Raw genomic sequence first — 26636 nt, 5'->3', positions numbered from 1 at the left:
TGGAAAGGGACCACCAGTCATATTCCAGCTTCCTGCACGGGGTCCATTGCCTAGGGGCCACACTTCAAAGAATCAATCAGCAGAGAACACAACCCTTTCCGTCCAGGTCTACACAAAGCCTATACAGTAACCCCATATGCCACATCCCTCTCTACCTTCCCTACGCAAAAGCTTTTTAAACATTGCAATTGTTCCTGCCTGCACCACCTTCTACAAACATAGAAAATAGGTGCAGGAGGAGGCCATTCGGCCCTTCGACCCAGCACCGCCATTCATTGTGATCATGGCTGATTGTCCCCAATCAATAACCCGTGCCTGTCTTCACCCCATATCCCTTGATTCCACTGGCCCCTGGAGCTCTATCTAACTCTCTCTTAAATCCATCCAGTGTCTTGGCCTCCACTGCCCTCTGTGGCAGGAAATTCCACAAATTCACGAATCTCTGGGTGAAAAAGTTTTTTCCACCTCAGTCTTAAATGGCCTCCCCTTTATTCTAAGACTGTGGCCCCTGGTTCTGGACTCGCCCAACATTGGGAACATTTTTCCTGCATCTAGCTTGTCCAGTCCTTTTACAATTTTATATGTTTCTATAAGATTCCCCCTCACCGTTCTAAACTCCAGTGAATACAAGTCTAATCTTTTTAATCTTTCCTCATATGACAGTCCTGCCATCCCAGGGATCAATGGCAGTTTGTTCCAGATAACCACCCCCTCTGTGAAAAACCTAGATCTCAGGGCTCCTTTAACTTTCTCCCCTCTCTCTTTATGTGTCCTCTAATTTGTGCCTCCCCTGGCCTGGGAGAAATATTCTGACTATTCTATCTATGCCTGTCACAATGAAATTATTGATGAATATTCTTAAGGATGGGAATTAATTACACCTGGAAAAGCACAGACTTATTAGGGCGAGGGACTTTGGACTGTTTGTGTTTTTTTAATTTTTTTTTATTTAAACGGCACCATAATTGTGGCATTTGTGGGAGTGTAAAAGAATGTCACTGCTGTGCATAGTGACAATAAAGAACCATTCACCCATTCCAGAGTCAGCATTGCTTTGTGTGAAGTCACGTCTTAGAAACTTGATTGAGTTTTTTGAAGTGATAAAGACAATGATTGTTGAGGGTAGGGCAGTGGATATTGTGCACATGGACTTGTGTTGTTTCCTCATCTCAGATCTAAATGGCCTACTCCTTATTCTTAAACTGGCCCCTGGTTCTGGGCTCCCCCAACATCGGGAACATGTTTTCTGCATCTAGTGTGTCCAGTCCCTTAATAATTTTATATGTTTCTATAAGATCCCCTGATTGTTCTAGATTCCAGAGTATACAAGCCCAGTCACTCCAATCTTTCATCATATGACAGTCCCGCCATCCCGGGAATTAACTTTGTGAACCTACGCTGCACTTCCTCAATAGCAAGAATGTCCTTCCTCAAATTAGGAGACCAAAACTGCACACAATACTCCAGGTGTGGTCTCACCAAGGACCTCTTTGCTCCTATACTCAACTATTCTCTTTATGAAGGCCAACATGCCATTTGTTTTCTTCACTGCCTGTTTTACCTGTATGCTTACTTTCAGTGACTAATGTACTAGGACACCCAGGGCTCAAAAGTGGATAACCTCACATTTATCCACATTAAACTGCATCTGCCATGCATCTGCCCACTCACCCAACCTGTCCAAGTTACTCTGCATCTTCATCACAGTTCATACTGCCACCCAGCTTTGCCACACTGCCACCCAGTCATCCACAAATTTGCTAATATTACTTTTAATTTATTCATCTAAATCATTAACGCATATTGTAAATATCTGCGGTCGCAGCACCGAGCCTTGCGGCACCCCACTAGTCACTGCCTGCCATTCTGAAAGGGACCCGTTAATCCCTACACTTTGTTTCCTGTCTGCCAACCAATTTTCTATCCTTGTCAATACTCTGCCCCCAATACCATGTGCTCTAATTTTGCCCACTAAATTAGGCAAAATTACCTTTTCAAATGCTTATTGAAAGTCCAGGCACATTAGATCCACTGGCTCTCCCATGTCCATTTTACTTGTTGCATCCTCAAAAAATTCCAGAAGATTAGTCAAGCAAGATTTCCCCTTCGTAAATCCATGCTGACTCGGACTGATCCTGCTACTGCTATCCAAATGTGCGGCTATTTCATCTTTGACTATTGACTCCAGCATCTTCCCCACCACCGATGTCAGGCTAAACTGGTCTATAATTCCCCGTTTTCTCTCTCCCTTCTTTCTTAGAAAGTGGGATAACATTAACTACCCTCCAATCCCCAGGAACTGATCCTGAGTCTATAGAACATTGGAAAATCACCAATGCATCCACGATTTCTAGAGCCACTTCCTTAAGTACCCTGGGATGCAGACCACCAGGCCCTGGGGATTTATCAGCCTCCAGTCCCATCAGTCTACACAACACAATCTCCTGACTAATGTGGATTTACTTCAGTTCACCCCTAGGTCAAGGAACGGGAACATACGGCCCACGGGCCGGCTCCGGCCCGCAGGTGTAGCACCTGTCCACTCTCTCTCCCTCTCTCCCTCTTCCACCCTCCCGGCCACCCGGGGTGAAAGCGCCCCCACCCCGGCCCAGTCCCCACACACACGGCCCCCCGGTCCCCCCCCCCCACACCCGGTCCCCCACACACCCCGCCCCCACCCACACACCCCGGTCCCCCCACACACCCCGGTCCCCCACACACCCCCCCGGCCCCACACACCCCGCCCCCCCCCACACACCCCCGTCCCCCACACACCCCGGTCCCCACACACCCCGGCCCCCCCCACACACCCCGCCCCCCCACACACACCCCCACCCCCCACACACCCGTCCCACACACACCACACCCCCACCCCCACACACCCCGGTCCACACACACACCAACACCCCCCACACACCCCGTCCCCCCACACACCCCGGTCCCCCACACCCCACACCCCGTCCCACACACACCCCACACACCCCACACACACCGTCCCCCCCACACACCCCGTCCCCACACACACACCCGTCCCCACACACCCACACCCCGGTCCCACACACACCCACCCCGGTCCCCACACACCCCGGTCCCCCACACACCCACACCCACACACACACCCCCCACACACGTCCCCCACACCCACACACCCCACACACCCCGGCACCACCCACACACACACCCCACCCCCACACACCCGTCCCCCACACACACCCCGGTCCCCACACACCCCGGTCCCGGTCCACACACACCCCACCCCACACACCCCCCCGTCACCCCCACACACACACCCGGTCACACCCCCCACACCCCGTCCCCCACACCCGCCCCCCACACCCCCCACACACCCGGCCCCCACACACCCCCCCGTCCCACACACACACACCGGTCCCCCACCCACACACACCCCCCCCCCACACACCCCCCCCCACCCCCCCCCCCTCCTCCCACCCCCACACCCACCCCCCCCACACACACCCACACACCCCACACACCCCACACCCACCCCCACCCCACCACCACCCCACACACCCCCACACACACCCCACCCCACCACACACCCCACCCACCCCCCACCACACCACACCACCCCCCCACACACCCCCGTCCCCGTCCCCACACCCCCCCCGGTCCCCCCACACACCCCCGTCACCCACACACCCCGGTCCCCACACCCCCCACCCCCCCACACACCCCGCCCCCCAGTCCCCACACACCCCGGTCCCCACACACACGTCCCCACACACACACACCCCACACCCACCCCCACACACACCCACCCCCACACACCCCCGTCCCCACACACCCCCCCCCCACACACCCCACCCCCACACACCCCGGCCCCCACACACCCCGGCCCCCACACACACCCCACACCCCCCCACACCCCCGCCCCACACCCCACCCACCCACCACACACCCACACCCCACCCCACACCCCCACACACCCCACCCCACACACCCACACACCACACACACACCCCCCCCACACACCCACGGCCCCACCCCCCACCCCCCACACACACCCCCACCACACCACCCACCCCCACACACACACCACCCCCCACCACACACCCACACACCCACACACCCACACCACACACCCACCCCACCCCCCACCACCCCCACACACCCCACACACACCACCCACCACACCCCACACACACACCCCCCCCCCACACCCCCACACCCCACACACCCCCCACCCCTGTCCACACACACACCCACCCCCACACACCCCCCCACCCACACACCCCCGTCACACACACACACACCACCCCCACACACCCCGGCCACCCACACCCCGGTCCCCCACACACCCCGGCCCCACCCACACACCCCACACACCACACCACCACCACCACCCCCCCCACACCCAACCAAACACACAAACACCCCCCCAACCCAACACCCCCACCCACACACACACACACACACCCCCACACACACACACCCACACGCACCCACACCCACACACTCACACACACTCCCCCCCACACTCCCCCCACCACACCCCCCCCCCACCCCCCACACCCCCACACACCCGGTCCCACACACCCCCACACACACACCCCACCCCACAGACCCCAACACACACACCCCCACACACACCCCCACCCCCACACACACACACCCCACCACACACACACGCCCCCACACACACCCGGCCCACACACACCCCACCCCCACCCCCACCCCCCCCCACACACCCACACACACACCCACACACACCCCCACACACACACCCCACCCCCCACCACACACCCCCCCACACACACACACCCCACACCTCCACACCTGCACACACCCCAACCATATACACTCACATGCACCCCACACACACACACACACACACCCACACCACCCCGTCACACCACACACCACACCCGGTCCCCCACACACCCCCACACCCCACACACACCCACCCCCCCCCCACACACCCCACCCCACACACACCCACACACACACAACCCCCACACACACACACCCCCCACACACCCACACCCCCACACCACACACCCACCCACACCCCACACACACCCCACACACACACCCCACACACACACACACCCCACACACACCCACCTCCACACACACCCCACACACACCCCACCCACACCCCACCCACACACACACCCCCACACACCCACACACCCCACACACCCCACACACACACACCCCCACACCCACACACCCCACCCCCACACACCCCCCCACACACCCACACACCACCCCCCACACACCCCCGTCACCCCCACACACACACCACACCCCCACACACCCCCCACCCCCCCACACACCCACCCCCACACACCCCACCACACCCCACACACACACACCGTCCACACCCCCACACCACCCCCACACACCACACCCACACCACACACCCCCCACACACACACCCCACCCCACACCCCCCACCCACACCCCGGCCCCACCACACCCCCGTCCCACACACACCACACACCCACACCCACCCCCACACACCCACCCACACCCCCACACACCCCCACCCCCCACACACACCCACACACCCCACACACACCCCCACACCCACCCACACACACCCACACCCCCACACACACACCCAGCCACCCACCCCCCCACACACCCACACACCCACACACCCCACCCCACACACCCACACCCCCACACACACGTCCCCACACACACACCCACACACCCACCCACCCCCCCCCACCCACACCCCCCCACACCCCCCCCCCACACACCCCCCCACCCCACACACACCCGTCCCCCACACACCCCCCCCCCACACACACCCACCCCCACACACCCCACACACCCACCACCACACACCGTCCACACACACCCCCCACACACACCCCCCACACCCCCACACACCCACCCCCCACACACACCCCACCCACACACCCACACCCCACACACACCCCGGTCCCCCACACCCCCCGGTCCACCACACACACCACACCCCACCACCCACACACCACACCCCCGTCCCACACACACCCCCACCACACACACACCCCACACACCCCACCCCACACCCCCCACACACCCCCACCACCCACACCCCCCACCACCGGGCCCGTCACACACCCCCACACCCCCACCCACCCCCACACCACCCCCACCCCCACACACCCACACCCCACACCCCCACACCCCCACCCCACCACCCACACCCACACACACACCACACACCCCGCCCACACACACCCCGGGTCCACACACACACACACCCCACACACACCCCCCCCCCCACACACACCACCCCCCACACACCACACACCCCCCCACACACCCCCACACACCCACACACACACACACACACCACACACACACACACACACCGTCACCCACACACACACACGTCCCCACACACACACCCCCCACACCCCCACACACCCCCCACCACACACACACACCCACCCCCCACACACCCCGTCCACCACACACCCCACACCACACACACCCCCGTCCCACACACACACACACACCCCCACACACACACACACACACACCCACACCCACACCCACACACACCCCACACACACACACACACCCCACACACACACACACACACACACCCACCCCCACACCCCCACACACACACACACACACACACACACACACACACACCCACACACACACCCACCCACCCACACACACACCCACACACCCACACCACACACACCCCACACCACACACACCCCACACCCACACACCCCCCACACACACACACCCCACACACCACACACACCCCACCCCCCACACACCCCCCCACACACACACACCACACACACACACACACACCACCACACACCCACCCCCCCACCCACCCACACACACACGCACACACACCCACCCCCCCACCCCCACACACCCCCACACACACCACCCACCCCCCCCACACACACACACACACCCCACCACACACACACCCCCCCACCCACACCCACACACCCACACACCACCCCCACACACACACACACACACGTCCCCCACACCACACACACACACACACACCCCACCCCACACACCCCGGTCCCCACACACACCACACCCCCACACACCCCCCACCACACACACCACACCCCACACACACACACCCCCCACACACACCCCCACACCACCCCACACACACACGGCCACCCACACACACACACCACACACACACACCACTCCCCCACACACACACCACCCACACACACCCCCCCCCCACCCACACACACACACCCCCCCCCCCACCCCCACCCACACACCCACACCCCCCCACACACCCCCACCACACACACACACACACCCCACACACACACACCCACCCCACACCCCACACACACACCACCCCCCCCCACACACCCACCCCCCCCCCACACACACACACCCACACACCCACACACACCCGGCCCACACACCCACACCCACACACCCCCCACCCCCCCACACCCACACACCCCCCCCACACACCACCCCCACCCCCACACACCCCGGTCCCCCACACACACCCCGTCCCCCACACACCCCACACACCCACACACACCCCACACACACCCACAAACACACACACACTCACACACCACACACACACACCCACACACACCACACACCCCACACACACCCACACCCCACACACCACCACACCACACCACACACCCCACCCACCCACCCCACACACACACACCCACACACCCCCCCACACACACACCCCACCACACCCCACACCCCCACACACCCACACCCACACACACACACACACACACACACACACACACACACACACCCCACCCACACACACACACACGTAAATACACACACACGTACACACACACCCCACACACACCCACACCCACCCACACACCACACCCACCCACACACCACCCCCCACACACACCCACACACACACCACACCCCCACACACCCACCACACACACACACCACACCCCCACACCGGCCCCCCCACACACACACCCCCACACACCACACCCACACACCCACCACCCCACACACACACCCCCACACACACCCACACACACACCCCCACACACACACACACCCACACACCCACACACCCCCACACACACACCCACACACACACACACACCCCCACACACCCACACACACCCCACACACCCCACCCCACACACACACCCCCCCCCTCCCACACCCCCCCACACCCACCCCCTCACACCCACCCACTCACACACACCCACACACACTCACTCACTCACTCACTCACTCACTCACTCACTCACTCACACACCACCCACACACACACACACCCACACCCACACACCCACCCACCCCCACACACACACACCCCCACACCCCCACACCCACACACACACCCCACACCCACACACACACACCCGCCACACACACACCACACACACACCCCCACACCCCCCACACACCCCCCCCACACCCCACACACACCCCACCCACATATATATACACACACCCCACACACACACACCACACCCCCACACACCCCGGTCCCCACCCCACACACCACACCACACCCCACCACACCCCCCCCCACACACACACACCCCCCACACACACCCACCACACACACCCCCCACCCCACACCACACCACCCCCACACACACCCCACACACACACCCACACACCCCCACACCCACCACACACACACCGGTCACACCACACACCACCCACCCCACACACCCCGGTCCCACACACACACACACCCACACACACCCCCACACACCCCACACCCCACACCCCCACCCCCCCCACACACCCGGCCCCCCACACACACACCACACCCCACACACCACACCACACCCCCACACACCCCCCCCCACACACCACACCCACCCACACACCACCACACCACACACACACACCCACCCCACCCCACACACACCCCGTCCCCACACACCCCCCACACACCCCCACACCCCACACACACCCCACACCCCACACCCCCACACACCCCACACCCACACCACACACCCCCCCCCACACACCCCCCACCCCCCACACACCCCACCCCACCACACCCCCCCCACACCCCCACACACGGTCCCCACACACCCCACACACCCCCCGGTCCCACACACACCCCGGTCCCACCCACACACACCCCCACCCCCACCCACACCCCCACACACACCCCACCACACACACACACACACACACCCACAGCCCACACACACACCCACACACACACCCCCACACACACACCCCACCCACACACCCACACACACCCCACACACACACACACACACACACACACACCCCCACACACACACACACACACACACACACACACACACACACACACACACACACACACACACACACACACCCACCCACACACCCACACCACACACACACCCACCCCCCCCCACACACCCACACACCCACACACCCACCCCCACACCCACACACACACACCACCCACCCCCACACCCCCACACCCCCCACACACCACACCCCACACACACCCCACACCCACACCACACACACACCCCACACCCCACACACCACACCCCCACCCCCCACACACCCCGGCCCCCACACACACACACCCCCACACACCCCCACACACCCACACACCCCACACACACACACACACACCCACACACCCCACACACCCACACCACCACACACACCCCGTCCCCACACACCCACACACCCCCACACACCACACACACCCCCCCCCACACACACACACGGCCCACACACACACACACACACCCACACACACACACACACACACACACACACACACACACACACACACACACACCCACACACACACAGACACACACACACCCACACACCCACACACACCCACACCGCCACCCCCACACACACACACACTCACCCACACACCCCCACACACACCCACACACACACTCACCCACACACCCACTCACCCACAACCACGTCACCCCCACCCACACACACCCCCACCCACACACTCACACCCCCAACGACACACACCCCCACACACCACCACACCCCACACACACACCACACACCCACACACACACACACCCCCACACACACACACACCCACCCCCACACACACCCCCACCCCCACACACACACCCCCCACACACACACAGGCGCACAAACACCCCCACACACACCCACACACCCACCACACACACCCCACCCCACACACACCCCACCCCCACACACCCCCGTCCCCCCACACACCCGTCCCCCACACACACACACACCCCGTCACCACACACACCCCACCACACACCCGGTCACACACACACCCCACCCCCACCACACACCCCCACCCCCCCACACACCCCACCCCACACACACCCCACACACACCCCCACACCACACACCCCACACCCCCACACACCCCGGTCACACACACACCACCCCCCCACACACCACCCCACACCCCACACACCCCCCCACACACACCCCACCACACACACACACCCCCACACACACACCCCCCCACACACACCGTCCACACACCCACACACACACACCACACCCCACCCACCCCCCACACACACCACGTCCCCCCACACACCCCGGTCCCCACACACACCCCCGGTCCCCACACACACCCCACCCCCACCACCCCGGTCCCCACACACACACACACCCCCACACACACATCACCCCCCACACACCCCCCCCACACCACACACCACACCCCCCCACACACCCCGTCACACCCCCACACACCCCGTCCCCCACACCCACCCCCCCCACACCCCCACCACCACCCCCACACACCCACCACACACACCCCCCACACCCCCACACACCCCACACACCCCCCACACCCCACACACACACCCCCACCCCCACACACACACACCCGTCACCCCCACACACCCGGTCCCACACACACCCACACCACACCCCCACACCCACACACACCCCGGTCCACCCCACACACACCGGCCCCCCCACACACACACCACCACCCCACACACCCCCACCCCCACACACCCCGGTCCCCCACACACCCCGGTCCCCACACACCCCCCACCCCCCACACCCCACAACCCCCCACACACCCCGGTCCCCACACACCCCCCACCCCACACACACACACACCCCACACCCCCACACACACACCGTCCCACACACACACACCCACACCCCCCCACACACCCCCACCCCCCCACACCACCCCCCCCCACACACACCCGGGCCCCCACACCGGTCCCCCACACCCCACACACCCCACACACACCCCACCCACACACACCGGGTCCCCCACACACCCCCCCCACACACCCCGGTCCACACACACCCACCCCCCCCCACACCCCCACACACCCACCCACACACACCCCCACACACCCCCACACACCCCCCCACACACCACCACCCCCCCACACACCACCCCCACCCCCCCACACACCCCACACCAGTCCCCACCACACCCCCGGCCCCCACACACCCCACACCCCCACACACCACCCCCCCACACCCCACACACCCCCACACCCCCGCACACACCCGTCACACCCCCACACACACCCGGTCCCCACACACCCATCACCCCCCACACACACCCCGGTCCCCACACACACCCCGTCCCACACACACCCCCCCCCACCCCACACCCCACACACACCCCCACACACCCCCACCCCCCCCCCCACACACCCCGGTCCCCACACACCCCCCCCCCACACACCCCGGTCCCCACACACCCCGGTCCCCACACACCCGGTCCCCACACACACCCGGTCCCCCACACCCCCCCCCACACCACCCCCGGTCCCCCCACACACCCGGTCCCCCCCACACCCCGGTCCCCCACACACCCGGTCCCCCCACACACCCCGGTCACCCCCACACACCCCGTCCCCCCACACACCCGGTCCCACACACACCCCGGTCCCCACACACCACGGCCCCCCCCCACACACACACACCCCGGCCCCCCCCCACACCCCGGTCCCCCCCACCCCACACCCCGGCCCGGTCCCCACACACCCCGGTCCCCACACACCCCGGCATGTGTGAGACTCAAGCGGCTGGAGCGGTTTCCCCGGGAGCCCAGAGGCGGCGGGTGGGCCGGGCCGGGCGGGTCCGGGGGGAGTGAAGCATGATGGCCAGTATGGACACGACGGGCCGAAGGGCAAGTGACCTGCGAGAGGGCGGCACAAGGTCGCGGGCAATAAACCCAGGCTGAGGCCCAGAGTTGACCCAGCCCGAGCCCCGATGCCCCCTCGTCCCTCCCAGCCCGAGCCCCGATGCCCCCTCGTCCCCCCCCCCCCGCCCCCCGACACCGACTCGCAGCCTCCCACCTCATCACCGCGGCCATCTTGTCGCGGAATCAAGGTCCGGAACTCGCCCCCGGACACTGAACGCGGGGGCACCGGGGGACGCGCAGGCGCGACGCACCGCACCGGGCAGCAGCGTCAACCGTCAACATGCGATTCGGCCGCTGCGGCCGCGTCGTGTTCGTCAGCGTCGGCGCCCGCGTCCTGGGCCTGGGCCTGGGGGCAACGGCGGGGGCCTGCGCTGGGCCTGGGGCGCAACACGCACAGGGGCCTGGGGGCAGCAGCGTGGGCAACAACGGCAACATGCGGCCTCGGCCTGGGGGACAACGGCAACAGCGCCCGTCCGGGCCTGGTTCGTGGGCGGACAACGCCCGCGTCCTGGGCCTGGGCCTGGGGGACAACGGCGGCAACAGCGGCGTCCTGGGCCTGGGCCGGGGGGACAACAGCAACAACAACGGCCTGGGCCTGGGCCTGGGCCTGGGGGACAACGGCGGCCTGGGCCTGGGCCTGGGGGACAACAGCGGCAACAGGGGCCTGGGCCTGGGCCTGGACCTGGGGGACAACGGCGGCAACAGCGCCCGCGTCAACAGCGGCCTGGGCCTGGGCCTGGGGGCCTGCGGCCTGGGGGACAACAGCGGCCTGGGGGACAACAGCAACAACAACGGCGGCCTGGGCCTGGGGGACAGCAGCGGTAACGGCGGCAGCAGCGGGTGAGAGACGTCACCGGCTGGCGGCGATGGACGCTACAACATGACCCCCCACTTCCTCTCCCCATCTCCACGACCCTATTAACAGATTATTATCCATACCCCGCAACACTGCTCTCTCTCCCCATCCCCGCACTCACAACAAGGGCCGAGTCCCCCTAGTCCTCATCTTTCATCCCACCAGCCGTCACATACATAGAAACATAGAAACATAGACAATAGGTGCAGGAGTAGAGGCCATTCGGCCCTTCGAGCCTGCACCATTCGCCATTCAATATGATCATGGCTGATCATCCAACTCAGTATCCCGTACCTGCCTTCTCTCCATACCCCCTGATCCCTTTAGCCACCAAGGGCCACATCTAACTCCCTCTTAAATATAGCCAATGAACTGTGGCCTCAACTACCTTCTGTGGCAGAGAGTTCCAGAGATTCACCACTCTCTGTGTGAAAAAAGTTCTTTCATCTCGGTTTTAAAGGATCCCCCTTATCCTTAAGCTGTGACCCCCTTGTCCTGGACTTCCCTAACATCGGGAATAATCTTCCTGCATCTAGCCTGTCCAACCCCTTAAGAATTTTGTAAGTTTCTATAAGATCCCCTCTCAATCTTCTAAATTCTAGAGAGTACAAAAGGTAATCCTCCGTCAGTTTCGCCACCTCCAACGTGACCCCACCACTCGCCACATCTTCCCATCTCCCCCCATATCTGCCTTCCGCAAAGACCGCTCCCTCCATAACTCCCTTGTCAATTCTTCCCTTCCCTCTCGTACCACCCCCTCCCCGGGCACTTTCCCTTGCAACCGCAAGAGATGCAACACTTGTCCCTTTACCTCCCCCCTCTCGACTCCGTTCAAGGACCCAAGCAATCGTTCCAGGTGCGACAGAGGTTTACCTGCATCTCTTCCAACCTCATCTATTGCGTCCGCTGCTCTAGATGTCAGCAGATCTATATCGGTGAGACCAAGCGGAGGTTGGGCGATCGTTTCGCCGAACACCTCCGCTCGGTCCGCAATAACCAAGCTGACCTCCCGGTTGCTCAGCACTTCAACTCCCCCTCCCACTCCGTCTCCGACCTCTCTGTCCTGGGTCTCCTCCATGGCCACAGCGAGCAGCACCGGAAATTGGAGGAACAGCACCTCATATTCCGTTTGGGGAGTCTGCACCCCGGGGGCATGAACATCGAATTCTCCCAATTTTGTTAGTCCTTGCTGTCTCCTCCCCTTCCTCAGCCCCCCTGCTGTCTCCTCCCATCCCCCAGCCTTCGGGCTCCTCCTCCTTTTCCCTTTCTTGTCCCCACCCACCCCCGCCCCCCGTCAGTCTGAAGAAGGGTTTCGGCCCGAAACTTTGCCTATTTCCTTCGCTCCATAGATGCTGCTGCACCCGCTGAGTTTCTCCAGCTTTTTTGTGTAACCTTCGATTCTCCAGCATCTGCAGTTCCCTCTTAAACACTATTAACAGATTAATTGTCTCTAATTGCTCTCTCTTCTTTGCAGGGAACCTTTTGTTTACAACTGTACAACTGAAGAAGGGTGAGCTTTGATTGTTACTCACTAACCGGTTTGAACGCTTACAGTAGGGTCAATGCTGTGGAGGGGGGTGGATGTCAACACAGACCACTGCTGTCTGCTTAAATGTTGATGTAAAATGAAACTTGTCAGATCATCTGATTGCAGCTCTTCATGTTCCCTGCTTCCTCGCCAAATATCATTCTTGATAGCACGCAATACTGACAGGGTTTTTATGCAGCGTAAGATATGGGACAGGTCAGAACTGCTTTCCCTTTCACTAACATTGAGTACAGTGGTCGCTGTGGTGGGCACCGGAACATTCTGACTGTCAGAGTGCTCACTGACTCTTGGACGTGCTTGAGTTTTCATACAAACCAAAGAGACGACAGCTGACCTGATTGGAGGGTTGTGGCTTCTGGGTGGCATGCCTTAATATGATGTTGGGAGGGGAGATGGGGTGTGGATTCTAGTTGCTGTGTTTTTCTATTTCCCACTTCCCCCTTGGCTTATAGTTATTTTTATTGACTTATCAGGGAAGCTGATGCTGAGGGCAGTGATGATGTTGTAGCCTTTGTATTTTCTCCCTCGGGCACCTACCTTGCCGTGACTGCAGACAACAAGCAGCTGATCCTGTTTCGGACCAGTCCCTGGGAGTGCATTAGTGTGCGGTAAGGTGTTCCTTGCAGCCTTTCGAGCCTGCCCATACTCCCTGTCCTTTCTCACACATGTACATTTAAATGTACACCTTGTTTCCCTTGTACTACAGGCATGCTGTTCGACGATCTACCTCGCTTGCAATTACAGAGGCAGAGGATCAAATCTTACTTGCTGACAAGTCTGGGGATGTTTACAGCTTCTCCATCGTAGATCCACAGAAACCAGGGCAACTGCAGCTCGGGCACCTCTCCATGTTGTTAGCCGTGGTGCGTATCAGGATTGGTGTGGATGGAGCAAATGTGCATTGTTCCACGTGTTGGGAACCCACAAACGCATGCTTGTGCTCAGTAACAAACTGGACCGTTTCAGAGCCAAGGCTCCGTACCTTTGCCAGTTTATTGATACTGTGGTTAATGACTCTTCTCTTAGGATTCTTGCCAATAATTGTTGTGCTTCTCTCAATAGGCAGTGAGTCTTAAAGATCGATTTGTGATTACTGCCGACCGCGATGAGAAGATTCGAGTCAGTTCACTGGAGCAGCCGCACATCATTGAGGCCTTTTGTCTGGGACATAGCGAGTACGACCACAGACAGCTCTTGATCATGTTGTAATTTTATTATGTGGGGTCTGATAACCCTCTGTGGACTGGGCTGGGGTCACTCAGCATCCTCTAACTGTGCCTTGGGCCGTGTCTCAGTGCCCTCTCTGCTGGCCCTGGGCTGGGAAGTTTGAGCACGCTTTTATGCAGTGAACCGTCCCATCTTTATCACATTGGTTCTCTGTTCACACTCCAAACATTTCACTTTTAGCATCATTCATTCTGTCGCTCAGCCATACTTTTCATGCAGTGTGGAGGTTAAATGGAACAAGTTGTCAGGAGGTGAGAGAGCAGATGCAATTACAACATTTAAATGGCATTTGGATAGATAGAGACATACAACACAGAAACAGGCGCCTTGACCTCGCTCATCCACACTGACCAAGATGCTCCATCTAAACCATTTGCCCGTTTGTTCCAAATCCATCTAAACCTTTGTTTTCTATGTACCTGTCCAAGTCACTTTTAAATGGCTTTAAATGGTTAAGGGGGGACTTGATAGAGGTCTTTAAAATGATGAGAGGGATAGATTCAAACAAGAGGATATGACTTCAGAATTAAGGGACAGAAGTTTAGGGGTAACATGTGGGGGAACTTCTTTACTCAGAGAGTGGTAGCGGTGTGGAATGAGCTTCCAGTGGAAGTGGTGGAGGCAGGTTTGTTGGTATCATTTAAAAATAAATTGGATAGGCATATGGATGAGAAGGGAATGGAGGGTTATGGTATGAGTGCAGGCAGGTGGAACTAAGGGAAAAAAGTTGTTCGGCATGGACTTGTAGGGCCGAGATGGCCTGTTTCCGTGCTGTAATTGTTATATGGTTATATGGTTAAATGCTGTTATAGTACCTGCCTCAACTACCTCCTCTGGCAGCTCATACCCACCACCCTCTGAGTGAAAAGGTTGCCCCTCAGGTTCTTATTAAATCTTGCCCTTTGCACCTTAAACTTACTTCCTGTGGTTCTTGACTCCCTGGGTAAATGACTGTGTGTTCACCCTATCTATTCTCATGAATTTATACAGCTCTAGAAGATCACCCCTCAGCCTCCAAGGAATAAAGTCCGAGCCAGCCCAATCTATCCCTGTAGTTTAGTCTAGTTTAGAGATACAGCACGTAAACAGGTCCACTGAGTCCGCGCCGACCACGATTCCTGCACATTAACACTATCCTACACACACCAGAGAAATGTTTACATTTACCAAGCCAATTTACCTACATACCTGTACGTCTTTGAGTGTGGGAGGAAACCGCAGATCTCGGAGAAAACCCTCGCAGGTCATGGGGAGAACGTACAAACTCTGTACAGACAGCACGCGTAGTCGGGGTCGAACCCGGGTCTCCGCCGTTTGCAATCGCTGTAACTCTACCTCTGCTCCCCCGTGCAGCCCAGCTCAGTCCCTCGAGTCTTGGCAACATCCTAAATCTTCTTTGCAGTTTTTCTAGCTTAATAATATCCTTCCTTTAGCAGGGTGACCAAAACTGAACATAATTCTCCAACTAGTAACTAAAACTGAATATAATGCTCCAGAGTCCAGAGCTATCGTAACCAAAACTTGCCTTTTTCCACAGGTTTGTCAGTGAACTGTGCATTCCATCAAATCATCCTCAGCTGCTCTTGTCTGGCTCTGGGGTAGGAACATAGTTTTATATCACCTTTCCTGTTGTAATGTCACTGCCCTCTTTCTGTACTGAGGCTCTGCAATGGGACTACTTGATTCAGTGGCATTGAATACTTCGTTGTGAAAACAAGATTTGTTCCAGATTGAGAAGCTATTAGCCTGTCTAGTTACATGGGCATGTTATCTGTTTTGCATTCTTACAAATGTTTAACAACTGGACGTAAAACATAATGGGATTTTAGGAACTAAGTAACAGAAAGTCTTGGAAATAGTATATGGGTCATACAACATCTGTGGACAGGGAAGCAGATCAGTGACTTATCGTAGATACCAAAATGGAGAAAGACAAGGTAGAGAGGAACAGGGGCAGCATGGAACCCTTCAATGTGGTGGATGAACAACCAATGTGCTGGAGGAACTCGGCACTAGTGGTGGCAGAGGGCAGTGGGGGGGAGAATTGTCAGCGTGCAGATTGTTCCAGATTCCAGCATCTGTTGTCTCTTATGTCTCCATGAAGAAAGATGATGTAGGCCAAACAGGGGCAGGTGGGGCTAGCGTACATGGGACATCTTGGTCGGTATGGATTAGATGGGCCGAATGGTCTATTTCCCTTCTGTATAACTAATTTTCTTGATATAGTGGCAGACCGAGGTGATTACCAGTGGTCAGTGAATCAGTAACATGAGACTGATGGTTATTACTGTAAGGAGCGGTCACCTACGCTGAATATTGGAATGGGAATATTTATTGGAGCTTTTTGAAGCAGAAACTACCATTTAAAAAGCATTGAGACATGAAGAAGAGGGGGTGTTGAGATGCAAAGCTCCAGGTGCAGCAGCAATGAGCTGAGTGGCCATCCCGAAATGGAGCATTACACCGTGGGAATGTATGACATGCTGTCGGCTTCAATTGCCCTTTCTTCTCCTCTCCAGGATGGCACCGTCAGGCTCTGGCAATACCTTTGTGGGACCGAGCTGGACTGTTTTAAGATGAGTGATGTACAAGCTTCTGGATGTCAGAAGGTGAATAGTCCGGGGAGCTGTCGCTGAGAATGCCATTCATCTGGGGGGCTGTGGGAGTGTTACTGTACTGAACCATAGCTCTGCCTCTGTATTACAGGCCAGGTGTACCGTGACACGGATTGTCCACTGCAAGCAGGGCGATTATTTAGCTGTCCTTTGTGATGGGTAAGTGTAACGTACAAGAACAGAAGGAATAGAAGCAGAGTGTGCCATTCGGCCCATTGATCCATGCTGTGCCATTGGTTTGGACCTTGACCTATCCTGGCACCATATCCCTGCGCTGTCTCCCCAACACTTACTACCTTTTGTGGAAATCTACTGATCTGTGTTTTGAAAGAATGCAAACAACTGAGCCTAGCAACACTTCAGGGTAGAAAATCCCAAAGATTCACCACCTTTCCTGTGAAGGGCAAGGAGACAGGAATAGGGAACCCTGAATGATGAGAGATATTGAGCCTCTGGGCAGGAGGCAGCGTGGATCAGGTACAGGCGGCTGGACGAGTGTAGGAGTACACTGATGAGAGAAATCCAGGGTGACCATGAAGATTGATGTTGTCTACGTGACTTTAGCAAGGACATTGACAAGGTCCCGTATGGTTGTATGGTCTGGTGAGGTTGGTTCTCGTGGGAACCATGGTGAGTTGGCCATTTGGCTTCAAGGAAGGAGATAGAGGGTGGTATTTGAGATTTCTATTTCAGACGGGTGGCCTGTGATGTGCGTGTGCGTGCGGCCAGGTCCACTGTTTGTCACCTATATAACAATTTAGCTGAGAGTGTCGGTGGGACAGATCTTAAAGTTGTGGATGACACTAATCTTAGTGATGTAGTGGACAGTGAAGAAAGTTATTTTCGATTACAATGGAATCATGATCAAGTGGGAAGTGGGCTGAGGTATGGCAGATGGAGTTTAATTCATATAAGTGGAAGATGCTACATTTTGGTAAGACAAACCAGGGCAGGAGTTACAATAAATGGTCCCAGGGAATGTTAATAGAACATTTAGACCTTGGCTTTAGGTACATAGTTTCACGAGGGTAGCAAAACAGGTAGGCAGGGTGGTGAATGCGGCATTTGGCACTTTTGCCTTCATGAGTCATGGTATTAAGTACAGCAGCTGGGCAGTGCAAGGTATTGATGAGACCATTTACTGTGTTTTACATTCCCATTCTGGGAACGAAGCCTCTGACTATCTTTACCTCTCATCATTATATATATATATATATATATTACCCAGCACCATGTCAACCGCTCCTCATGCACGAGCCTTGCATGGCAAAGTAAATGCCTCCCAGTTGAAGAGTGTGACACGCTGCACCCTGAGATGTCTGTTCATATCTCCTTGGACTGCAGAGGCCGTGGTACGGGAGGGACAGTGATGACTGGTTTGGTCGCTCAGTGCATTCACATCCTAGTTATTGCCCCACAGTATTGAGGGACCACAAATAAAAAGTGTCTGAATTGGTTGTTTCTATGGTACAAGCCTTGTCTATTCGCCCCCAAGTCTCATGTAGGACTTTCCCGTCATTGCTGATAAAATAGGTTAATATGAGAGAAGAAGGAATACATCTCTGTGTAAGGCAAGGGGTTCAATGGGTTACAGAAAATCACAATACGGCTGGTTTACCAGAGACTGGCTGTATCTGCTGTGGGGTGTTTGCAGAGAGAGCCCAAAGGGGGGGCATCATTATTGACGTGGCTGTTGCTGTGTTTTTGTATTCATATCAAACATTGTCAGTTTCTCCTCAGTGTACATCCTCCAACTGGATGTTGTGGCTCAGAAACTGAATCATCGGCAAACAATCGCAGTGACCCAGCGAGCCTGGGACGTAGCATTCGATGATTCCTCAGGTCTCTGGATCTTGGATGGAGGAATGGTTGTTCTCTATCAAGCACAGGAGGGCCATTGGCAGGTATGGGGACAGTGGGGAGGGGGGGGCATGTCTTGCTGGGTAGTGATTGATGATGGGGACCATCAGGATGAAAGATCACTTCACAGACGTCTCCTCAATTTATTTTTGGAAATGTGACCGAGGATTGATGAAGCAGCAAGGTAGAAGTTGTCCACGTCTACTCCAGCAAGGCCTTTAGCCAGGCCCCACATCTACTCCAGCAAGGCCTTTAGCCAGGCCCCACGTCTACTCCAGCAAGGCCTTTAGCCAGGCCCCACGTCTACTCCAGCAAGGCCTTTAGCCAGGCCCCACGTCTGCTCCAGCAAGGCCTTTAGCCAGGCCCCACGTCTACTCCAGCAAGGCCTTTAGCCAGGCCCCACATCTACTCCAGCAAGGCCTTTAGCCAGGCCCCACATCTACTCCAGCAAGGCCTTTAGCCAGGCCCCACATCTACTCCAGCAAGGCCTTTAGCCAGGCCCCACATCTACTCCAGCAAGGCCTTTAGCCAGGCCCAACATCTACTCCAGCAAGGGCTTTAGCCAGGCCCCACGTCTACTCCAGCAAGGCCTTTAGCCAGGCCCCACATCTACTCCAGCAAGGGCTTTAGCCAGGCCCCACGTCTACTCCAGCAAGGGCTTTAGCCAGGCCCCACGTCTACTCCAGCAAGGCCTTTAGCCAGGCCCCACATCTACTCCAGCAAGGCCTTTAGCCAGGCCCCACATCTACTCCAGCAAGGCCTTTAGCCAGGCCCCACATCTACTCCAGCAAGGCCTTTAGCCAGGCCCCACATCTACTCCAGCAAGGGCTTTAGCCAGGCCCCACATCTACTCCAGCAAGGCCTTTAGCCAGGCCCCACATCTACTCCAGCAAGGGCTTTAGCCAGGCCCCACATCTACTCCAGCAAGGCCTTTAGCCAGGCCCCACATCTACTCCCACAAGGCCTTTAGCCAGGCCCCACATCTACTCCAGCAAGGGCTTTAGCCAGGCCCCACGTCTGCTCCAGCAAGGCCTTTAGCCAGGCCCCACATGGTAGGCTGGTAGGCTGATCCACAGGTCGGGTCACTTGGGATCCGTGGCCAATGGGGTAGGAAGCAAAGCGTGGTGTGGAGGCTTGCTCAGCCCAAGTGGTTCACAGGTCAACTTTTCTGCCTTTCGCAGGCTGGGAATTCCACTCCCCACCAATGCTTTGAATCTCTGCCTCCTGCACCCCTTCCCAATGGAAATAGAAACCTCAACATCTACCATCTATCTCCTTTCTTGACCAGGTCACCTAGGCAGGCCGTGAGAGATTCAAGCTCTTTGGCCAATGAGTACGTGCCACCCATTTACACTAATGCTACATTAATCCCATTGTTTAGTCTCCCCTGTGTCTATCACTTACTGACTGGGGACAATTTACTTTGATTCATTAAGCTTCACATCTTTGGGATCTTGGAGGAAACTGGTGCACCCAGAGTGATCCAACATGGCCACTGGGATAATGGACCCTTCCTTCTTCAGACAATTTCCAGAATATTCTGTGATTGTGGTGTCTTCCAATTCAGGGGGGAATGGGAGTGTGACAGTTCAGGCTTGTTTGTCTGTGAAGCCAGGAATCAGCTAGTTCCTCATTGAAGATTCAGGGCCACAGCATCTTGCTGCCCATGGAAATGCCAACATCAACTGTCTTTTTCACAGAATATTCTGCAACATCCGGACAAATTGAAAATGGAAGAGGCAATTCATGGCCAGATGGAGGAGTCCCAGGGTAGGTGATGTCTCCACCCACCCCATACAGGGATTGTGATTAGTCACTCACTCACTCACTCACTCAGCAGATGGTTTGGTTTTGGGCGGTTGTGTGTGGGGGGGGGGGGAGATGAGTGATGGGGGGGGGGGGGGGATGAGGGAGGGAGGGGTGTGGGCAGTGAGGTGGGGAGCTAGGGGGTGGGGATGGGGGACAGAAACATTCAAGTATCTGAGCAGTCAAATTGCTGAGGCATAGATGTTTGTGGGCCTAATGTGGATGGGTACTTGATGGTCAACATGGGCACGATGGGCTGAAGGGTCTGTTCCTATACTGTATGACTGACGTGTATCTTATCCAGGCCCACTGCTGCCTTCTGAGATATCTTTGCAATTAGAGGTTGCACAAACTGATTTGTTAATTTTAAATTTGATATCTTTCCCCAACAGACTCTGTCATTGGGAACAACTACAGCAGTTTGTACAAAGTGTCTTTGGATAATATGGCCCAGTATCAGTGGAAGAAAGAGTTACGAATCCACCGAACACTGAACAAAAGGGCATTGGAGCCGGTGCAGCTGAGTGGACACAGTAAAAGGACAACGGTGTGAATGCTGCTGTGATATTTCCTGCTACCTGCAGGCCTGCCTCAGATGTAGTCCTGGCCTCGGCAATGTTTACAGTCAGGAGCTGGTTGGCGGGTGACAAACTGGCAGAGGTGCTGCAGAGTTTGAAGAGGTGGAGGGTGAACAGAGGATTCCAAACTATTCGCAGAGTTACAGATGTTTATTCTGTGTATTTCCCCTCTGTATCAGCTGGCAACGTTACTCTGGCCATGGGAATAAGCAGGCACTCTGCAAACCTGAGCTGATCAGAGATTGTGAGCAGCCTGGGAGCTTGATCTATCCAACCATATTTTCACCACCCTCAATACATTTGGCTTGCAAAATATATTGACCTCAGATTCTAAATTATATATATCTGAGCAATTAGGAATCACATCAACTGTTGTCCTGCTGAGATCAGTGCTGGGGTAGAAAGTCTGGGTGTGTCGAGGCCTGATATTGGGTGATGTGCTGCTGACTGGGGTGGTTTGTAGCTCCATTCTTGGCTGGTCTACCAGTAATGATGGGTTATACGTGAGGTTCCAAGCCTGGTGCTTTCTCTGTGGTGTTTGCGTGAATGAATTTGGTGTAATTAAAACCATCTAGTTACATCATCTCAGGAAATTTCAAATTGCAATAAAGAGTATTCACCAATTAGTGTAAAATAAACAGTTACTTAGTGGTGAAGTAAACCCTGAACATTACAGAACACACCAGAATAGGGCTGATTACAAATGGCTTCTTCTCTTTAATGTTTTATTTCAGATTTCCAGCATCTGCAGGTTTTGTTTTTTGCAGATGTTGTGACCTCATGAACATCTGGATCATTACATTGACCGTCCTAATCCTCCCTTAGCTGTGATACCCTACTAGCTGTAATATCCCAATCCCATGTACCTATCCATGCCCTGCTCATACACCTTGCCTGTATAACGTTGTAGAAGAGAGATCGAGGAGCACACACAGTGCCCTCCATAATGTTTGGGACAAAGACCCGTCATTTATTTATTTACCTCTGTACTCCACAATTTGAGATTTGTAATAGAAAAAAATCACATGTGGTTAAAGTGCACATTGTCAGATTTTAATAAAGGCCATTTTTATACATTTTGGTTTCACCATGTAGAAGAACAATGAGTAAAATGCAAAAATGTAACGATGAGAAAGGAAACGGGCCATTGTTAGCTGTCAGGTGAAAATGAGAAGCTAGGGTGACTTGGGTGGGGGAGGAATAGAGAGATAGAGGGAATGCCGGGGCTACCTGAAGTTGGAGAAATCAATATTCATACCACTGGGCAGTAAGCTGCCCAAGCAAAATATGAGATGCTGTTCCTCCAATTTGCATTTAGCCCCACTCTGACAATGGAGGAGACTGAGGACAGAAAGATCAGTGTAGGAATGGGAAGGAGAATTAAAGTGTTTAGCAACCGGGAGATCAGGCAGGTTCAGGCAGGCTTGAGCGAAGGTGTTCAGTGAAACGATGGCCCAGTCTACATTTGATCTTGCCGATGTATAAGAGTCAAGGTTTCAAGGACAGTTTATCGTCACATGTACCAGTTAAGGTATAGTGATATTTGAGTTACCATACAATCATACCAAGTGAAAAGCAACAAGACACACAACCACATAAATGTTAACATAAACATCCATCACAGTGGATTCCATATTCCTCACTGTGATGGAAGGCAATAAAGTTCAATCTTCTTCCTCTTGCTCTTCTGCGGTTGGAGCAGTCGGGGCGATCGAAGTTCCCGCAGCCGATGATCAAAGCCCCCGTCGGGGTGATCGAAACTCCACATCTGGAACAACGGATACAGTAGATGAGGTTGGAGGAGGTGAACCTCTGCCTAACCTGAAAGGTCTATCAGGTCCCTGGACATAGTCGAGCTATGGGCTCAGCTATGGCTTCTGCTGTTGCAGGGGAAGGTACCTGGGGAGGGGGTGGTTTGGGTGAGAAGGGATGCCCTCCATCAGATGACCTTCCACGATCTCTCCCGCCACCAGACATCGAAGATCCGATACTTAAAGAGCTGGACCCATTGAAAGAAGGTCTGAGCAAGCGGGTCCAGTTTATTTCTAGATCAACTAGCATTCTCTGAGGCATCACCTGCAACAAGTGGCCATTCTGTGCCTTGACCAAGATCACAACGGATCTGTGTCTGAATCTTACCATTGTTTCAGGTCTGCATCCTTTGTCAGTGAGTAATTTTGAAAATACCTGCTCGGGGAATGAAGGAATATTTTGTAACAGCCTCATGGTCAGCGCCGGTCTCCTGAGAGCTTGCAGGCCTGGTGTCCACACAGGAACAGTGAAGGTCAATACAAGTCTTGACTTGACTTGAGCTCAAATACAGCATGTGCTTGCATCTGACGGGACCAACCAAGACTCACTCGCATCAGGGGGTGAGGCCTCAATTATAAAGATTATTAAAGGGAAAAATAGATACAGGAGAGTTAAATAAAATCTGATGATGACGTTGAAAACCTCATATTGAAAAGTTAAATATTTCCAACAGTTTTTTAATATGATCTCAGTTTTTTGACACAAAATAAACGCCCTTTGGTCCAGAAGAGCAGCGGGTAAATCCTCTTGCACCAATACACGGGTGGATAGTTGCCCCTGGGCCTGACACCATGGACAGTCGAGGAGGGAGGAGATGACCAGGTGATTCTTACCACGACCGTGTTGGTTCATGGCTGCCGTGTGAGAGGAAATATGTGCAGGCGTTTGTTTTTATTCAGTGACTTAAATGTAAATGTTTCCGCTGCCACAGTGCGATTCCTACAGGAATTCTGGATTAAGATTGGGAACTCCGATAGATCTGACACCGTAATTACCTCCTTTCGGCTGAGGAGGTGACGAAGGAGATTGATGATGGTAAGGTGGTGGAATCATGTAGTGTACATGGATTTTAGGAAGGCTTTTGATAAGGTCCCTAATGCTCAGCTTGGAGAGTGTGCAGAGGAGGTTTAGCGTTGGGTGCCTGGATTACAAAGTATTAGATACAAGGAAAGGTTGAATAAACTTGGATTGTTTCCTTTGGCACATTGGAGGTTGAGGGGGGACCTGATGGAAATATATAAGATTATGAGAGGCATAGAAAGAGTAAACAATCAGAACATTTCCCCCAGGCTGGAAGTACAGAGCATAGCTGCAAGGTGAGAGGCTGTACAGGGCATAGCTGCAAGGTGAGAGGCTGTACAGGGCATAGCTGCAAGGTGAGAGGCTGTACAGGGCATAGCTGTAAGGTGAGAGGCTGTACAGGGCATAGCTGCAAAGTGAGAGGCTGTACAGGGCATAGCTGTAAAGTGAGAGGCTGTACAGTTTGGTGAGTGTTTGGAACACACTGCCAGGGACAGTGATGGAGGCAGATAGTGGCATTTTAGAGGCTTTTAAAGGCAGATGGGAGTGCAGGGGATAGAGGGGTATTGATCATGTACAATAAGATTGTTGTAACTTGGCATGAGGGTCAAGGAAAGGGCATTCACGTTGGTCACGGCCCTGTTTCCACCACTACGCGCAAGAAGCCATTGTCTGCAGATGCTCCAGCAGAATCATTTCTAATCTTGTGTGTGGACATTAGAGGATTGACAGAGGCAATCCCTTCAGTCAATATCATCCGACTCTGACACTACCCATGGCCTCTTCACTACCCTATCCCCCACCTCACAGGGGAGGTGTGGTAATATTAGAGAGAGTGCAGAGGAGATTCACCAAGATGTTTCCTGGAATGGAGGACTGTGGTTATAGAGGGAGACTATTCTCATTAGCTTCTAATTAGGATAGACAGTGTCTTTGTCCCAGGGCACGGGAGGGCCCAGGTTTAAGGCGACTTCAAGGTTAAATGTAAAGGAGATCCAGGGGGTGAGTATTTCACACAGAGGGCACATGGAACCAGCCACCATATGGGCTGATGGAGGCAATGTTTTAATGCAGGCACATAGCGCTCGCCTGGGGGTCAACACCGATAGACTGAAGGTCTGTCCCTGACATGTGGCTCTGACATTACCCACTGAGGACCACCCACCACTATATCTGGTGTGAGCGGGATCAATCTATTCCTGGTTCT

General features: G+C 55.9%; 1 protein-coding gene across 1 annotated transcript; it reads left to right on the top strand.

The window, feature by feature from the left end:
- Positions 1-12830: 12830 nt before the first annotated feature.
- Positions 12831-23673, top strand: wdr4 (WD repeat domain 4; the record flags this gene model as incomplete). Its single annotated transcript, XM_055644229.1, has 11 exons — positions 12831-12946; positions 14437-14472; positions 14985-15119; positions 15218-15374; positions 15574-15686; positions 17276-17336; positions 18258-18347; positions 18445-18512; positions 20083-20257; positions 21914-21983; positions 22412-23673. Coding segments are annotated over 11 exons (1182 nt in total), but the record flags the coding sequence as incomplete, so codon positions are not given.
- Between the last annotated feature and the right edge of the window lie 2963 nt (positions 23674-26636).

Source organism: Leucoraja erinacea, chromosome 13 (genome assembly GCF_028641065.1).
Source record: "Leucoraja erinacea ecotype New England chromosome 13, Leri_hhj_1, whole genome shotgun sequence".
NCBI classification, from domain to species: domain Eukaryota; kingdom Metazoa; phylum Chordata; class Chondrichthyes; order Rajiformes; family Rajidae; genus Leucoraja; species Leucoraja erinaceus.
The sequence above is the reverse complement of the archived record's forward strand: the minus strand, read 5'-3'. Positions and strand labels throughout refer to the sequence as shown.